An 18,916-nucleotide genomic window follows, 5' to 3' on the forward strand; every position below is an offset into this window, starting at 1 on the left:
CATCCTTCCCTATAACGCTACCTGGCAGCTAGTGTTTATTGAGCACTTACTATGCCCCCAGACATTCTACAAAGAACCTTAAATACACTAAGTCATGCATCCTATGAAGTGAGTTCTATTGTTACCACTTCCGATTTACAAATGGGGAAACCTAGACTTCTAAAGAGTTTTGAGTCCAGATATTGTGCAGCTCCTGAGTCTGTGCTCCTAACCACTACACCACACTGTCACTCCGTAGCCTGCAGGACTGTGCTGGTCACTTGCCATGTGGTTTCTGGAGGCAGCTCCAGATGACCCGACTGGAGTTTAGGGCAGGGGATGTAAGAACATGAACTTGAAACTATATTTACATAACAGTTATCTAAGTGTTCTTAACAAAACTGGGTAAGAAGGTACCTCCTATGACCAACCACACCACCCTCCAACCTCCAGCCCATCCTGCCCCAACCCATCCCCAAATTCTGCCACCACTCCCACCTCCAGCCTCACCTCAACCTCACAAACCCGCCATCAGCACCTGATCCACCCAGCCGCACTTTCCTTTCTAACTCCGCCCTCAGTACTAAATGCACCCCCACCCTCCAAAGCCCACTTTCACTCCATTTCAGCCCAACCCCGTCCAGGCTCAGCTCCATCTTCCTTCCCACTCCAGCCTCACCCCAGCCTTCCTTTGGCACTCCCTCTGCTGTGTCCTCATTGGTGGTGACCTCACTTTGGGCAGGAGCTGTGTGTACCCAGGACTGGTGTCTCCTCTGACTCCCTACTCCAGTACCCTAAGGACTAGACCCTCTATAGCTTAGTGGCCCAGGGGAGCTGCTAGGTGGAGCAAATGACTGATTCCTTAACTGACATTCAGACCTTCCAGTGGCCCCTACACCTGGAAGCTGCTGATACCACTCACTCTTCTTTACTACCACTGCCTCAGTGAAGTTGGGACTATTTGTCTCTCTTGTCACAACATCTTTAACTAATGACAATAATAACAAAATAACAGTACTGCCAGCCTGTGTATGGAAAGATGCTTGGCTGCATTAGGCAGCAGTGAGACCCAATTAAAACTGCAATGACATGCCCTTTTGCCCTATCCGACTGGTAAGAAATTGACAAGTCTGTGAGGATAGGCAGGTAGCCAGAAAGAAGCAGACAAGGCAGCCTTCGGGAAAAGAAGTCCCGGAAGCTCTGTACATTGATAGTCAGCGTCACCCACTGACAGTCAGCAAAAAGCCAGTGGCTATACTGGCTACTTCTGGCCTTGTGGTTGGGCTCCTCTGACCCAAAAGGGGACTTATGAGGCCCTACTTGGAGATAACCATGGTAGGGACTGTCCCACTGATGAGCATGCACACTCCTACAGTAATGAGCCCTAAAGTAGCCTTCTGCTCATGATAATAAAAACAAAACACACCCCTGGGTGGCGATTTTAAATGGTAATGAGACATGCAATGTGTGTGCTAACATGTACAACCACAGAACATTCATGGCCAAGGGGACCACCTAAAACATGATTGTAAGTGGAACCCCTCATGTCCCTTCATGAATAATCACATAAGATTCTCATAAAGAGGGACCCCCGGCACTAGCTGCTGCTGGCTTGTTCTTTCAGGGTGTACTGTCTCTTTAAATAAACACTGCTACTGTGATTTTTCACCTGCTGCTGTTCTCCAGCCAGGTCAGCCCACTCCTCTCTAGGAATGTACTTTACCTTTCTTCAGTAAAGTCTGCTACTTAACCTTTGCTGTGTGTCTCTTGGCTAAGATCTTTCTTTCAAGCAGACAAGAACTGAGGAGTCCTGTACTTCCCTGTAGCATGACCATAGGAAATATTGGCATAAGCATGAAACGACAGGAATTTTCTTGTGTCTGGCAGTAGTATATGTTCGTTTAATGGCACTGGGGCACGATTTGGCAAATCCAGTGGAGTTGAAGAAGCACAGAACCCGTAGAACCCTCCAGTTCTACTTGTGGGTGTGTGCACTGGTGCCTGCATCAGGAGACACAATGAAACTGTCTCTGTTTAGGATAGTGAGAGACAGGAACAACTAAGGTCTCCATCCATTCATAGAAATCACAAATGTAATGTATTGAAAATGGAATACTATACAGCTCTGAAGATGAATGAATTAGAGTTACAGGTAACCAACCGGGATATACCTCAAATATTGAGCCAAAAAGCAAGGTTGAGAATGATCTGTGTAGCAAAGTGCCATTATACAGTACCATCTAGATAGAGTTTAGAAACGTGCTTGGCTAGGCTTGGCATCCCCCACTTCCCTAGCCCGATGACATATAGATGCACTCCGAGCAGTGTGTCTTGTGGGGAGGAAGGACTATTCTTGTCCAGGCTGGCGCCTCCTCTCACCCGACACCAATACTGCCACCCCAATACTGCAGCAAGGCTGCCATTCTGGGGTTGCCAGGGTGTAAGAAGCCCCTGCCAAATGGTGTTTGCTCCTCTTCTTCCAGCTGTAGGTCTCACCTGCGGGGGGAAATGGAGGCTCCTCAAGGCCTGAGGAGAGTGACATGAATGGACCCATCTTTCAGGAGGACCTATCGCAGAGGCTGGGCCTTTGGCAGCCTTGATGGGGGTTCCTTGGGGCAGGAGAAGCATGGGACAAGAACCATAGGAAGGGAAGGAAAGAGCTAAAGAAGAGTTGCAGGAAGGAGCAAACAGAAGGGGAGGGAGAGAAACAGATGCCCTGATTCAGGGAGCTTGGAGTGTAGCCACTGACATCCTGGGGTCGGATGGGGAGGCCTGGGCAGGACATGTAAAATAGTGGCCTGTTGGGCCTTAGTGGGGGCTACAGCTTCCCTGTGGCATGCCCCCTGTTCTGTCTTTGGTAGGTCATCTCACCTGTGCCATGCCTGGGGCCCCAAAGCAGTAGAAGGACTGGACTGAGGAGTTCTGTCTCCCATCCATTCCCTACCCTTCCCATCTGTGGTCAGCAAGTTTCACAGAATCTCCACCAAGGGCCTTAAATTATTCATCTTTTGTTTTATTTGTCTTCTTTAGTGGACTTCCCTAACCTTACTGCCTTGCCATGTCCCTGTGAGTCTCTGGACCCAAGCAGGGCCAACTTTCTGTAGTATTTTCTAACTGAGCTGAGGTGAGTAGGGCTGTCTGGTGTCGGCAGTTGCACAATGAGGGGCCCAGGCGCTGTGGGCTCCATGCTCCTCCTCATGGGGAGGATGGGGACTACAGTTTAGAGTCAGATAATGTAACCCTAATCATTGCTTAGTGCTTTTCATGTGCCAGGTGCAGTTAATGCTGCACATACACCAATGCATTTTAGCCCCAAAACTACCTAATAAGGGAGACGCGCATGTTACTATCAGTTTAAAGACAAGGAAACTGAAAGAAACAAACTCACCCAAGGGATAAGGAGGAGAACTGGAATTTGAACCTGCACAGCCAGACTTCCGAGATTGTGAAATTCACCTCTGGCATGTATGTGGTTCAGATGTTTACAGGGGTCTAACACAGGTCAAGCATTCTGCTTGGTGTTTGCTGTTCTTGTGCCAAGTCAAGCCCTCTCCTGCCTCAGGACCTTTGCATTCGCTATTCCTTGTACTTTTCAGCTCTGGCCCGAGGTATCTACAGGGCACTCTTCCTCACTTCCTCCAGGTGTCGGCTCCAATGTCACTTTATCAGGAGGCCTCTTCTGTCCACCCTGCATAAAATAATGTCACCTCCTCTTTGCTCTGGCAACTTCCTTCCCCCTCCCCCTGCAGTGTAAATGCCCTCAGCGCTCAGTATGGTGGGGCTTGTTATTCACCTGGGGCTGCTTGCTCGGTGTCTGTCTTCTCTCAGGAGGAGGTAAGCTCTGAGACAGCAGGCTTCTGTTTTATTCACAGCACACCGATTAGGGCCTGACGCAGAGTTAGCCTTCAACTACGCTTCAGGACTGAATGAGAATGGCTGCGATAGTGGAATGTTAGGTTCCGGTCCCCACAAAGCTCAAATTCTAGTGGGGACAACTCACAACCATCAAGGAAGCAGACACACAAACTCACACACGTGCACACACAGACATGTACATGTGCACACATAGGCACACACATCCACATCCACAGACACACACGTGCACGCACACATGTGCATGCACTCACACACACACACAACAAATTTTCAAGTAGCAATAAGTATATGAAGAAAACTTAAGTGGCATGGAGGAAATGAGAATGACGGAGGTGCCTTTATGGATAGAGTGGTCCAGAGAGGCCTCTTGAAGGTAAGACTTAAGCAGAGACTTGAATAAATTAAAAAGCTTTGTGTGGTCAAAGCCCAGTGGAGTGCTAGAGCAGAGTCAGCTTACGGGATCGGGGGAGATGAGGTCAGAGGGGGTGGCAGCTCATGCAGGGCCTACAGGGTGAGGGGGTTTGTAGGGGCAGATGGCACCCACCTCCAGTTATTGGAGGACAAGCTCCATGCTTCCCTGCTGTTTTAGCTTCCCATGGCTGCTGTCACAGATCACTGCAAACCTGATTATTTAAAATAACAGAAATTTATTTTCTCATAGTTCTGAAGTCCCGAAGTCTGAAATCAAGGTATTGTATCCGCAGGGCCATGCTTGCTCCAGAGGCTCCAGGGGGAGAATTTGCCCCTTTCTTCTTCCAGCTTCTGGTGGCTGCTGGCATTCTTTCACCTGTGGTCACATCGCTCCAAATTCTGCCTCTGTGGTCACATTGCTTTCTCTTCTACATCGAAGCTCCTTGTGTGACTTTCTTGTAAGGATACTTATCATCCTTTTTAGAATCTCTTTTAGGGCCCACTTATATAATCCAGGATAAACCCCAGCCCCCCTCTCAAGATTTTTAATTTAATCATGTCTGCATAGTCTTTTTTTTTTCTTTTTCTTTTTTTTTTGCCATACAAGGTAACACAGTCACAGGTTCCAGAGATTAGGACATAAATATCTTTGGGATGGGGGCTACTATTTAGCCTGACTTACCTGCCCTCTCCAATGTCTGGGATTCAGTGATTTATTTCATTCTCAGACTTTCCTCTCTGGCTTAGTTCAAGCTGTTTTTCTGTTTGTTATAATGAAAAACATCTAGACTCATCCACTTCCCCCTATGGTGAGTGCTAATAAATGTTTGCCTGGAAAGAGAACAGGGAATTTACATGTATTGAGTGCATGCAGTGCACACAGCACACAGGAGGCCCTCAGTAAATGCAAAAATGGAATTGGTTCTTTGTTTTTGTTTTTCTCGAGATGGAGTTTCACTGTTGTTGCTCAGGCTGGAGTGCAGTGGTGCAATCTCGGCTCACTGCAACCTCCACCTCACCAGTTCAAGTGATTCTCCTGCCTCATACTCCCATTACAGGGATTACAGGCATTTGCCACTATGCCTGGCTAATTTTTTGTATTTTTAGTAGAGATGGGGTTTCTCCATGTTGGCCAGGCGGGTCTTGAACTCCTGACCTTAGATGATCCGCTGCCTCGGCGTCCCAAAGTGCCGGGATTACAGGCATGAGCCACCACGCCTGACCTTGAATTGGTTCTTACACAATGCAGAGAAGTCCATATTAGTATCCTCGACGTTCTGTGATATGAAGGGCCTCTGATTAGTCACTGAGGGTGCACAGTGCAGGGCAGAGGCCTCGGGGTTCAAGGCAGGTGTGTCTGACTCTCTGGCACGCACACTTTTCCCTACGTCAGGTTTTCTCATTCCACTAGATGGTGGTAGCATCCCAAGTTGTGCCAACCAAAAACATCAGACATTGCCAAAGGTCCCATGGGGGCAAAATCACTCTTCCTGGGAACTACTGCCCCACATCATGCTACCCCAGGGGAGGTGATGGTGGGAAGAAGTGCTGGCCAGCTAGCTGGGCATTAAACTTAGGTTTAAACTCAGGGCAGGTGAGAGACTGCCTGTCTGCCGCTGTGGTGAAGATAACTGGTTATCCCCTGATACCTACCATCTGGTTCTCTAGTGAAAACTTGCAGCTGGGCACATTGCTGCCAGAAGTAAAGACTACATTTCCCAGCCTTTCTTGCAGCTAGGTATGACCAAGTGACCACATTCCAGCCAAGTAGAGGTAAGTGAGGTGGCCAAGTTCCTGACTGTGCCCTTAAGGGGGAGGGTCCTGCTCCCCTTCCCTGTCTTCTTCCCCAGTCTAACGGGCTGGAAAGCAGACCTGGTAGCAATGAGAGCAGTGAGTCCCGGGTCTCAATACCAGGGAGTCTCTGTATTGCGTGGCCTGCTGATGGTCAATGTTCTGGTTGATTTCTACTGGGTTAAGCCATTGTTATTTAAGAGCTTTGTTACAGTTGCTGAACCTGCATCCTAATATGACACCCACCCAAGCCAGCCATGAAGGGGATGGGAGGAAGGCAGGAGGGGTGGGGAGAAGGCTGTCGATAGAGGGGCAGAGTTTGTCTGACTGGTTGAACTCAGAGATGCTTAGAGACACCTCCCGGGAAGATGACTCTGAGTTGGATGTTGGAGGCCAAGAAGGATGCGGGAGGTGGGAAAAGGGGAAGGTCACATCAGAAAGGGCTGCAGCAGGGGCAAGGGTGTTGAGAGACTTAGCCAGGGTCTGAAAAACAAGGAGGTCCTGAACAGGCCAAAAAGAGAAAGGGAGACACTTCAGAGGGAAGCCTGGTGCAAAGAGGGAAATTTCACTAGGTGAACCAAAAGCAGATGTACAGATCTCGGAGTTTGTCATGAGCCCTGGGGGCATCTGGAGGCTGGGACTGGAGGCAGGGAAGTGGTTGAGGAGCCCTGGCTCCTCTCTGACTCAGGAGATCCCCATTCTGGGGCTGACCCCTCACTTTTGAACCTTGCTCCATGCTAAGGTGTTCATGGCTCTGCTGGGCCTGTGGTCTTGAAATCTTCTTGCCCAGGTCTCCTCCGACAGGTAGCCAGGGCCAGTAGAACTGCAGCCAAGACCATCGCCTTCAGCCCCAGGACCACAGGCGTGAACACAACCAGGAGGCCTGGGAGACACAGGAGAGAGCTCAGGCAGGACCCATGGCAAGGGCCCCACAGCTCACACCTCAGTGCTGCTCATGGGCAAGGTCGCTTCCTGCTGCTGTATAACCTCCGGAGCTGTATCCTTTCTACAGTGACAGAGGTGATCAAAGGCCACCCTTTCCTCTGCCCTGGGCCCAGAGAAGGGTTGCCCAATATTGTACCTGCACCGTAATCATCTCAGTCGCATCCCTAACCTCTGCTCTTCCTAATTGCCTAAAGCAATCCTCAAGGTAATTTTAGAGCATAAGATTGTGATCCAATTTTTATAGATAAGTAGACAGACCTAGAGTGCAGAAATGATATTCTCAGGGCCACATGCATTAAAGAAGTCATGGGACCCAGGCAGTCTGGACCCCTTGAATGGCAGGAGCAGGGCCGAGCATCACGTAGGCAAATCTGACCACCTCTACCACAAGCTCCCACCAGATACTGAGCGTCCCCGAATGTTAACAGGAGATGTGCCAGGCATCATTCTGGACACTTGGCACGTGTGATCTCATTAAATCCACACACAATCCCATGAAGTAGCTCTCTGATGCTTGTCCCCTCCCGTCTAGTTCATATAGTCAGATACCAGATTCCAGGTGCGAGAACCTGCCAATCACACTATGAAGAGGCTCCATCCAGGAGACTTAGCTACAAAGCCATGTTCTCCAGTGTTGTTGTGCACAACCTCACAGTGTGTCCCTACACTCAGAATCCCAGGGAGCTCAAGCAAAATTCTCCACAAACATAGCCTTGGCTATGAGAAAGTTTGTTACAACTGAGCTGTTGTAACATGGTTCTCTGGGGTCCCAGCGCTGCAATTGAGATGAGATCCTGGGAGCTTTCCTGGTGGCAGATGAACCCCAGGAGTGTGGGACTGCTCCCTTCCCATGACCCAGCCATTCATGGCCCCCTTGCCTATGGTAGCCTCATTAACTCCACTGAGGTAGGTATACTCACCTGTTGGAGACATCTCAGTTGCCCGTCCCCTGGTGAATTCTGCCTCTTGGGAAGAGGTAGATTTTGCTGCAAGGGAGAGAGGTTTTCCCATACTTCCCTTTATCTTAATCTCCCACCACTTCCTGAGTCCCAGACGCTGGGGTCTCTGGGATGAGTCTGTCAGTTTCTTGAAGTTGGGGGCTAGAAGTCAAACCCTGCAGCTATGAAGGACAAAATTAGATTTTCTGCTAGAGTGCCTTTGGGGTATGGACATGTCTAATTCATTGCAGTATCTCTAGTACTTAGTACAGTGCAGGACACTCAACAGGCATGTAGTAGATGTTGGTTGAATTATTATTGTTGTTACTATTATTTTTTGAGACAGAGTTTCACTCTTGTTGCCCAGGCTGGAGTGCAATGGTGTGATTTTAGCTCACTGCAACCTCTGCCTCCTGGGTTCGAGCGATTGTCCTGCCTCTGCTTCCCAAATTTCTGGGATTACAGGCATGTGCCACCACGCCTGGCTAATTTTGCATTTTTAGTAGAGATGGGGTTTCACTATGTTGGTCAGGCTGGTCTTGAACTCCTGACTCAGGTGATCCACCCACCTTGGCCTCCCAAAATGCTGGAATTACAGGAGTGAGCCATGGTGCCTGGCCAATGTTTGTTGATTTATTAATGATCCATATAGAATTCTGTAGAAACCCAAATCGGGAGAAATTACTCTGCTTGACAGGAGAAGAAGGTTTTACAGAGGAGGGGCCATTTGTTCTGGGCCTTGAAGGATGAGTAGGAGTTTTCAGAGAAAAGAATAAAGCATTCCAGGTAGAGGGAACAGCTTATGTAAAGACATGGAGGCTGGGAAGAGCTGGCTTGTTTGGGACATGTAGAAAAATTCCTCATGAAACCTGCTCCTCTCCCCCGACAACTCCAAACCAATTGTCTCACCTTTCACTTTCAGCCAGGTGCCCTGTCCAGACAGGTATTGCCTGTTGGGTTTCCTCTGAAACTTCACACAGTAATAGGTGCCTGCATCCTCATTGGAGACGCTTTGCAGAAGAATGCTGAAGTCATTGTTGGAGGACCGCACCGCTGTCGCCTTGGGATGGGAGATGCCTCCAAAGTTGTAAATGGCCTCCCGGCTCAGACCAGCTCCCCGGAACCACCTGATGGGTCCCGGGGGACCGTCTCCATGCACGGTGCAGTTCAGAAAGACAGTGTCTCCAGTGGATGCCAACACCAGTTCTTGGGGCTGTATGATCCGCAGGTCTGGTTCAGGGTCCCCAGCTCCTGAAGCCAAAGAAGAGGTCCTCGTTGAATTCCCTCTCCTCTTCCATCATTTCCTCCCTGGTGCTTTCCCTCCCTTCCTTCTTTCCAGATTTCTTCTCAGCCACTCCCTTCTGCTTTCTTTATTACTCATTAGTTGACTCATTCAGTAAAGAGGCTCTGAGTACCTACTACATGCCAATGGTAGAATTGGGGAATATGAAGCTCAGGAAGGCACATAAGTGCCCTGCCCTGAAGCTATTCTCTGTCTGCTAGTGAACATGGTCGAAAAATTGACAAGAGACTGGAAATCCAGAAGATGGCAGAACTACAAAGGAGGTGTCATCATAGCTTGGAAGAAGCCAGGGAAGCCTTCCTGAATCTGGCATTAAGTGAAAATGAACTCCCATGCACAGATACTCTCCATGTCACCAGTTTACAGGGTGGTTCCATAGGCACCTGTTCTATTTAGTCACCTGAATGACCCTTGAAGTGCAAATTGTGTTGCCTGTTTTACAAGCAAAGCACTTGAGGCATGTAGAGTCAGGGTAACTGACTTAAGAATGCACTGCTATTCTATGAGAATCCTGGGATTTGGGTATTCAGGTCACCATAGGTGGACTTACAGATACCATGATTGATTACCTGGGGAGTGTGGTAGTTGACATACTCAGCCTCAGGTTTTGACTCTGTGCTAGTAATAGGGAACATCCACATTCTTACCTTGGCTGCATGGTGGAAGGCTATTCTTTCTTGTCCCTTGTCTTGGAGCTGAGCCATGTGACTTGCTTTAGCCAATGGGCTGTTAGCAGACATAATGTGACTAGATCCTTGAGGTGTACTTGAAGAATTGTGACTGGGCTTCTACTTCTGCCATTTCCATGAGAAAATCATGCCCCACGTAGCTGCTACCTCTCCAGCCTGGACTCTGGCATGAGACATGAGAAGTGGAACCACCCAGCCACATGGAAATGTGCATGTGAGATACAAATATGTATTGTTGTATGCCACTGAAATTTTGTGTGACACAGCATGAAACAGTGGATAAAAGTGACTGTGCAGGGAAACAGACTGAGCAAACATGTGACCTGCAGGGCCTGATACTCACCCTTCACAAGCACTGAGGTGCCCTCATCTGATTTCATTTCTGAGTGTTCACTCAAACCATCAAACCTCACACAGTGGTAGGTGCCAGTGTGCTCCCTGGTGACATTGTGGATATAGATGGAATAATCGCAATTCAGTGGTTCTGATGTCCGTTGAATCATAGGCATCACCCCGGGGAAGGAGCCACGTTTAAAGTTATAAATTTCTTGTTGGTCCTGAGTGCTCACCTTGACCCATTTTATCATGCCATTGGTGTAGGAGCCAACCACCATACACCTCAGTAGGAGTGTCTCGCCTTCTGCCACCAGCATGGGGCCCTCGGGCTGTAGCACCTGCCACTCATTCCAGCTGCTTTGCTCAGAGGCTTCTACGAAAGAGAAAGAAAGACCTTGCACTGGGCAGGAAGGACTTGGAGCCCTAAAAGGCAGGCTTAGAACAATCAAACCATTATCTGGCCAAGAACAACGGCCCAGGACAAGACAGGAGTGTTATTCGAGAGGGAAGGGAAAGAGGGGATGAGGTGGCTGGCTGCAGAGAGAGAACTGAGCTATGCAATGGAAAACCTACAAATAAATAACACTCAAGTTACTCACCATGTGCTGGGCCCTGCAAGCATTATGTCACTTATTCTTCACAATACTCCTCTAAGGTAAACTGTGTTATTCCCATTTTTCCACAGAGGAAACAGAGGGCCCAGAAAGGTTAGGCAGTGGTCCCAGGATCATCTGCTAGGATTGTGTCTCCCAAATGCACATGTTGATATCCCAACCTCCAGCACCTCAAAATGTGACTGTATTTGGAGGTAGGGTCTTTCAGGAGGTTAATTCAGTTAAAATGAGGACATTAGGGGTGGGCCTTAATCTAATCCAACTGATGTCCTTAGAAGGAGAGGGAATTGAGACACACACATATGAGGGGAAGACCATGTGATGATACAGGGAGAAGGCAGCCGTTTATAGGCTGAGGGGAGAGGCCTCAGACAAACGAGCCCTGCAGACACCTTGATCGCGGGTTTCCAGCCTCCAGAATTGTGAGAAATTACATTGAGATGTTCAAGCCACCCAGGCTCAGTACTTTGCTATGGAAGCTCTGGCAGATTCTTACATTCACCCCGTAGGAGGGTGACAAGCTTGATTCAAGCCCTCTCAGCCTGTTTCTGGAGCTCTGGCTGTTAATCCACAAATGCCACGCTGCGGAGATGTAGGTTTGCGTGTTGTAGTGTTCAGTGTAAATACCCTTCCTGCCGCCTGCGAATTTTTCAGCAGACTGCAGTTCTTGTTAATGTGTTGTGAAGATAGGTTGAACTGTTGATTTTGTCCTCAAAGTGGATACAGAGAAAGAGGGCTGAGGCCGCCCATGGAAGTTCTGGGTTACAGACATCATCACATGTACTCCTTCTAAGAATTCCGTGAGCTAGATGCTGTTATAATCTCAAGTTTAAAAACTTTTCAGTTTATTACTTATTTATAATTTTTTTTTGGTAGTGATGGGGTCTCACTGTGTAGGCTGGGCTCAACTCCTGTACTTCAGTGATTCCTTCACCTTGGCTTCCCAAAGTGCTGGGATTACAGGTGTGAGCCACTGTGCCCAGCCTATTATCTCCATTTTTGAGATGAGAAAGAAAACAAATGCTCATAGTGGTAAAGAAACATGAAGTGAACCTTGCATTCAGTAGATATCATGGCCAGGATTTGAACTCAGATCAGGTGACTTAAGATTCTGCTCAACTCAAGGTCACCAGATTTGTGCCCTGAGTTTCCTTTTTATCTGTATTCCCATCAGCTTTGTGAAGAGCTCAGTCTCACTCCACACATTTGTTTGCAGTGTATTATGGTGTTTCTCAGTTGTGAATGAGGGAAGGACAGTAAGAAGATGAAGCAAACATTGCCTTCTAAGAGGATCTAAGAAAAAGTTATGAAATTCTAAATTTTATTTCTACCTGTCTTCAGTTGGGCATGTGCTATTAACCACCAAGAAAGCTTTCTCACAATTGCAACCAAGTGGTAACCACCGTTGAATCCTAGGGACTGCTTTTGTCCTTGATGTCCTCAGTTCTGAGACATTCAGCAACATCCGCTCTCAAACATTATTTGAGCCAGTCAGATCTGTTATCACTAATCCTTCCTGTTGGTTCTTTCCCTTGCGTCAGGAAGTTTCCTCACACACATGCACAGAACTGTGCCCATCACTCACTACAGAGCTAAGAATGGTGCCTGTTCTTACCAGCCACACTGGCAAACCTCATGATTGTCCAGGCACTGGGGAGAATCCATAGAAGAGAGTATGCAGCCCAGAAGGAAGTGTTCTGGTCCACCCAACAAATCTTAAAAGGCTCCAAACGGATTTTAAACAATAACGTTCTACTGTGAGGCTTCTAACACATGCATAAGTAGAAGTTGTGACATCAATAGAATAAAGACTGGGAGTGGAGAAATGTGAGTTTACTATTGCAAGTTTTTTTTTTCTTTCCATTACCTGAGTATTTATTATTTCTATGTGTTGGGTACATTTCAATTCCTCTTTTCTAGCTATTTTGAAAAATATAACACATTGTTGTGAATTATAGCCACCCTACTCTGCTATCAAACATTAGAATTTATTCTTTTATCTAACTGTGTGTTTGTACCCATTCACCAACCTCACTCTTAATCCCTTTCTCTCAGACCCATCACCTTTCCTAGTCTTTGGTATCTATCATTACACTCTCTACTTCCATGAGATCATTTTTAGCACCCTCATATTTGTCTTTCTGTGTCTGGCTTTTTCTCTCTCTTTCTTTTCTTTCTTTCTTTTTTTTTCTCTCTTTTTCTTTTGTGATCTTGGCTTACTGCAAACTCCACCTCCCAGGCTCAAGTGATTTTCTGGCCTCAGCCTCCCAAGTAGGGCTTATTTCACTTAATAAGATAATCTCCAGCTCCATTCATGTGCTCTGAATGACGACATCATTTCATTATTTTTTTTTTATGGTGGAATAGTATTCCACTGTGGGTGTGCTTGGGGACACCCAAAATATATGTATTTTCTTTATTCATCCATCCATTGATTGACACTTAGATTGATTCCATACATTTGCAATTGTGAATGGTGATGTAATAAACATAGAAATCCATGCACTCCTTTGATATATCGATTTCTTTTCCTGTGGATAAATGCCCCATTCTAGGATTGCTGGATCATATGGTAGTGCTATTTTTGGATTTTTGAGAAAGCTCCATGCTGTTTTTCACAGTGACTGTACTAATTTACATTCCCACCAATAGTGTTCCCTTTTCTCCTCCTCATCCTCATCATCTTTTTTTTTTTGGAGACAGAGTCTTGCTCTGTGACCCAGGCTGGAGTGCAGTGGTGCGATCTCAGCTCACTGCAACTTCTGCCTCCTGGGTTCAAGTGATTCGCCTGCCTCAGCCTCCTGAGTAGCTGGGATTACAGATGCATGCCACTATGCTGGCCTAATTTTTGTATTTTTAGTAGAGATGGAGTTTCACCATGTTGGCCAGGCAGGCTGGTCTTAAACAACTGAACTCAGGTGATCTGCCGCCTTGGCCTCCCAAAATGCTGAGATCAAGCTCTAAATGAAACTTAATACAGTAGAAACACACACACACACACACACACACACACACACACACACGAGAGAGAGAGAGAGAGAGAGAGAGATCAATGAGAAGAAGAAAATCTTTGAGAAGATCATTAAAATTGATAAATCTCTAGTGAGATTGAACAGAGGAGACACACACAGAGAGAACCTAAATTGTGAAAATCAGGAAAAAGATTGGTGATACTACTACATATTTTACTCATATTAATATAAGGGAATATTATGAAAAACTTCAAGTTATGTATATTTGACAAATTAGGTAACATGAACAAATTCCTTGAAAAAGATCCACTGTCAAAGCTATCTCAAGAAGAAAAAGATAACCTGGATAGCCCTATTAGCTATCAAAAAATTTAATCTGATATTAAAAATCTTCCCAAATCCTAGATAGTTTCATTCGTAAATTTTCATATCAAGTCCTCACTCTACCACCCAGGCTGGAGTGCAGTGGCACAATCTGGGCTCGCTCCAACCTCTGCCTCCCAGGTTCAAGCAGTTCTCCTGCTTCAGCCTCCCGGGTAGCTGACATTACAGGCATGCGCCATCATACCTGGTTAATTTTTACATTTTTGGTAGAGGCATGGTTTCGCCATGTTGGCTAGGCTGGTCTCGAACTCCTGGTCTCAAGTGATCTACTTGACTCAGCTTCCCAAAGTGCAGGGATTACAGGCATGAGCCACCATGCATGGCCGAATTTTTCATATTTTTAAGAAATAAATAATACCAATTTTATATGAATACTTTTAGAAAATTGAAAAAAGGGGCATGCTTTTCTAATTATTCTATGAGTCCCAGTGTTATCTTGAAACCAAACCCAAAGTCCTTATAAGAAAAAAAAACAATATCCCTCATGAACATAAATAAAAAAATTTTAAACAAAATTTTAGTAAACTAAATTCAGCAATCAGCAATATGTAGAAAGTATAATACATTATGATCAAGTTGAGTTTATCCCTGGAATGTAAAGTTGATTTAACATTCAAAAATCAATCAATGTAATTTACCATATTACTAAACTAACACACACATGCATATACATGCACTCATATAATCATCTCAACAGATGCAGAAAAAGCACTTTTCAAAATTGAACATGCATTTCTAATAATAACCTCAGCGAACTAGGAATAGAAGGACGCCTTTCAAGTTGATAAGGGGCATCTGTGAAAACCCTACAACAAATATCATGCTTAGTAGTGCACAAATGAATGTTTTCCCTGCAGATTAGGAACTAGACAAGGATGCCTGTTTCTACTATTTCTATTCAATATTGTAGGATAGGTACTAACCATGCAAAAAGGTAATAGGAAATAGAAGACCTCCAGATTTGAAAGAAAAAAGGAAACTATCTTTATGTGCAGATGACATAATTAAAATTGCAATGAAAATTTCTTAAAAAGGCTACTATACCTAACAAATGAGTTTAGCAACAATGACGATAAAAGATCTATATACAAAATTATCTGTATTACTATATACTAGCAATAAAGAATTTGATATTTGAATTTAAAAATTCCAGTCATTAATATTATAAAAAAATAGAAAATATTTAGCCAAAAAATGTGAAGGCATTGCAAACTGAAAACTTACAAGACATCGCTAAGAGAAAAAAAAATCATGCCTAAATAAATAGAGATATACACTGTTCATATGTTGGAAGATTCAATATTGCTAAGATGTCAATTATTCTCAAGTTGATTTACAAATTCACTGCTCTTCCCATTCAAATCCCAGCAGCCTTCACTTTAGAAATTGATAAACTAAATCTAAAATTTCTAGAGTAGTTAAACAATTTGAAAAAGAATAAAATTGGAAAACTGATACCACCTGATTTTAAGACCTAGAGAATGCTACAGTAATCAAGGCAATGTGGTATCACACACAGAGAGATAAAATCAAATTCATTTCCCTAAGATAAATCAAAGGATCAAGCCTGTAATCCCAGCACTTTGGGAGGCCGAGGCGGGTGGATCACGAGGTCAAGATATCGAGACCATCCTGGTCAACATGGTGAAACCCCGTCTCTACTAAAGATACAAAAAATTAGCTGGGCATGGTGGCGCGTGCATGTAATCCCAGCTACTCAGGAGGCTGAGGAAGGAGAATTGCCTGAACCCAGGAGGCGGAGGTTGCGGTGAGCCGAGATCGCGCCATTGCACTCCAGCCTGGGTACCAACACCGAAACTCCGTCTCAAAAAAAAAAAAAAAAAAATCAAAAGATATGTCGACACAGAGACTTGTACATGAATATTCATAGACACTTTATTTACAATAGCTCTAAACTGCAAACAACCCAAATGTCTGTCAACAGGTGAATGGGAAAGGGTTTGTCCTTACAATGGATAGACATGAGAAGAAATGAACTACTGACAATGTAACACCGTGAATGAATCTCAAAATAATTATGCTGAGTAAAAGAAACCAGCCAAAACGGAGTACAACTGCATGATCCTTGTTGTATAAAATTCTAGAAAATGTAATCTATAGTGACAGAACACAGATCCATGGTTGCTTTGGAGACAAAAAGGAGTGACAAGGACAAATCACAAGGAAACTTTCGGATGCTGGATACATTCAAAATGCTGATTTTGCTGATGATTTCACAAGTGTGAAATATACCCAATGCTCACAGACAAAAGTTATCAAATTGAGTACTTTACATATGTATGGTTTAATGTACGTCAATTACAATTATCCCAGCTGGGGGTGAGTCTGGAGAAGTGAACACCAGGGCTGGAACCTGGACTCAGTCCTGGTGCCCACACCCCTCCCCTCCCTCTGTTCTGAGTCTCCTTCCGTGTTGTCACATAGACTTTAGAAGGTGTCCTAGGAGGTTTGCCTCTGCTTTGTCGGTGGAGCTGGACCAGCCCTGGGCTTCCTTCTCATCTATTTTCCATTTGCATTCTCAGCCTTTCATGGTTCCTGTACAGGGGCTTCATTTAAAAGCCTTATAGAAGGTCTGTTAGCCCCAGTCTCCTCTACTACAAAACAGGGCACTCATAAGATCTTTCTCTAGGGCTGCTGTAGTAAATAAAAAAAGTGGTGAGGCTCAACCCTGGGCCAGCTACATAATTTGTGAGGCCAAGTGCAAAATGGAAATGCAAGTCCCTTTCTGAGCAACACAGAAGAGCATTAAATCAAGCATGGGGCCCTTCAAAGCGGGGGCCCTGTGCCACTGTATAGAGGGCACACCCATGAACCAGCCCTGACTCAGCTTGAGATGCAGCTGGACTGAAACCTTCCAGCTGACTGGTTTAAGCAACTTCTCTTATTTTCCATCTATTCAGTTCCAACAGTCATTCAGAACATTTTTTATTCTGGGTAGTTTAGATTTCTGATTTCTTAGTCTAGTGCCTAAAACATAGCAGACCCTCAAAAGTACTTGTGGAATGAGATCTAGGAATTACGATTCACATCTCACAATTGAGGAAATCAGCTCCGAGAAGTGAAGTGGTGTCATGAGTCATATGGCCAATGAGTGCGGGAGCATCCAGGTCTGACCCCACACCTGGGTTCCGCCAGGAGCTCTCCTGGGGGTGGACACTCTGGAGGACCAAAGGGGTGATGGACAGAATCTAGATTTCAGTAGGGCCGGAGCAGGGGCTCAGATGGTTAGGAGATGGAATGAGCCCACTGAGAGCCAAGTATTGTCACCTGGTAGATCAGAGAGTTCTGGACTCAGAGGCTGAGCTATATCCAGGGGCCTCAGTCCAGACTCAGGAGCTAACTTGGCCTGCCCCTGAGTTAGGCGAGACGTGGGAATGATAATATTAATGGCCAAAGTTACTAAATCTTTGTTATGTTAGGTACTTACAGGTATTATCTTCTTGAATTCTCCTAAGAAAGTCACAGGTGAGTCCTATTTTTAGCTCCATTTTACAGATGGAAAAACTAAGGCTCAGAAAAAAGTAAACTTAAACCAGTTAGTGGTGAGGTTTGAGCCTATTGCGTCATAAGCTGAGCCAGGGCTGGTTCATGGCTGTGCCATCTATATAGTCACACAGGGCCCCGTGCTTAGAAGGATCCCATGCTTGGTTTAGTGCTCTGCTGTGTGGCTCAATAGTTTTTGGGCAAAAGATCCTGGGTTTTATTTTGCATTGGGTCTCAAAAACTATGTAGCTGGCCCAAGGCTGAGCCTTACCACTTTTCTATTTAATATTAACAGCAGCCCTAGAGAAAGGTCCCAAGAATGTCCCTGTTTTATAGAAAAGGCTCCTGGGGCCAACAGAGCTGCAGCATCCGACATGGGCATAGGAGCATCCAAGCTGGAAGGCAGCGGGTGTGAGCGCAGAGCCTGCAGGCTTATCACTTCACTATGCTGCTTCTTGAGACACTGGGTCTGCTCTCTGCTGGGGTCAGGCAAATTTTCAGCATCTCCCTCTTTATCTTCGTGGGGTCAAGCTTCTGCAGGCAAGCTGGAGCACTTGGCACCCCTCTAGGGACCGACCAGCGAGGGGTGGACCCTGTTCTGTCCTAGATCCCACTTACCTGAGAAGACAAGGACCAGAGCAAGTAGCAGGAAGCAGGGAAGCAAGTGGACCAGGCAGGTGGGGGCGGGCATCATGGAGCGCATGGCACCTCCTGTGGTCCCCAGGACTTGGGGCTCCTCTGCTCTCTGTTGAGTGTTGAAGTCTGAGGTGGGGCCATAGACAAGGCAGTTTCTGTGTCCCTTGGCCACAGCTGCTTGGGGAAGTGTTTTTGCTGTAGCAACACAAGGCTGCTGGTGAGGAAAGTAGTTCCTGCTTTTGTGCCTGAGCTGTGGTTCCTGTAATCACTGTGCTAAAACCTTGATGACCCCTTGCCATAGGCTCTGTCCAAGGTGCCCAGGATGGAGATGGGCACTGAGGTCATAGGATGCACTCTGGAATCAGCTGGACTTTGGAGCAAGCATTGGATCTTCCTCTTCTTGGCTGTGCAAGATTTTAAAGTCACTTACATTTCTGAGTCTTCGTTTCTTCATTTGCAGCATAGGAACGGCAGCAATCCCCTCCTCAGAAAAGTTTTGGTGAGATTATAAGAAATAATATGTGCAAGGGCACAGAAC

The 18,916-nt window shown here is 45.9% G+C and overlaps 1 protein-coding gene across 2 annotated transcripts; it reads right to left on the bottom strand.

Moving 5' to 3' along the window:
- Positions 1–4,482: 4,482 nt before the first annotated feature.
- SIRPB2 (signal regulatory protein beta 2) lies at positions 4,483–18,506 on the bottom strand. Of its 2 annotated transcripts, XM_003732800.6 has the most exons (5): positions 18,361–18,506; positions 10,276–10,641; positions 8,850–9,191; positions 7,923–7,988; positions 4,483–6,940 (listed from the first exon to the last, which is right to left on the bottom strand). In XM_003732800.6, the coding sequence occupies exons 1-5, from the start codon at positions 18,443–18,445 to the stop codon at positions 6,804–6,806; spliced, it is 996 nt and encodes a 331-aa protein (XP_003732848.5). In that variant the 5' UTR covers positions 18,446–18,506; the 3' UTR covers positions 4,483–6,803. The 2 variants fall into 2 exon arrangements, with proteins under 2 accessions (XP_003732848.5, XP_008993878.4); XM_008995630.5 differs by having other exon boundaries at positions 6,802–7,988.
- Between the last annotated feature and the right edge of the window lie 410 nt (positions 18,507–18,916).

This window comes from Callithrix jacchus, chromosome 5, assembly GCF_049354715.1.
Source record: "Callithrix jacchus isolate 240 chromosome 5, calJac240_pri, whole genome shotgun sequence".
Lineage (NCBI taxonomy): Eukaryota > Metazoa > Chordata > Mammalia > Primates > Cebidae > Callithrix > Callithrix jacchus.

Coding starts and splice junctions, on each gene's coding strand:
- SIRPB2 (XM_008995630.5), bottom strand. CDS start 18,445: ATGCGCTCCATGATGCCCGCCCCCACCTGCCTGGTCCACTTGCTTCCC. Junction 10,642..18,360: donor TCTGGTCCTTGTCTTCTCAG/GTAAGTGGGATC, acceptor TCTCTTTCGTAG/AAGCCTCTGAGCAAAGCAGC. Junction 9,192..10,275: donor CACCTCAGTGCTTGTGAAGG/GTGAGTATCAGG, acceptor CTTTGGCTTCAG/GAGCTGGGGACCCTGAACCA.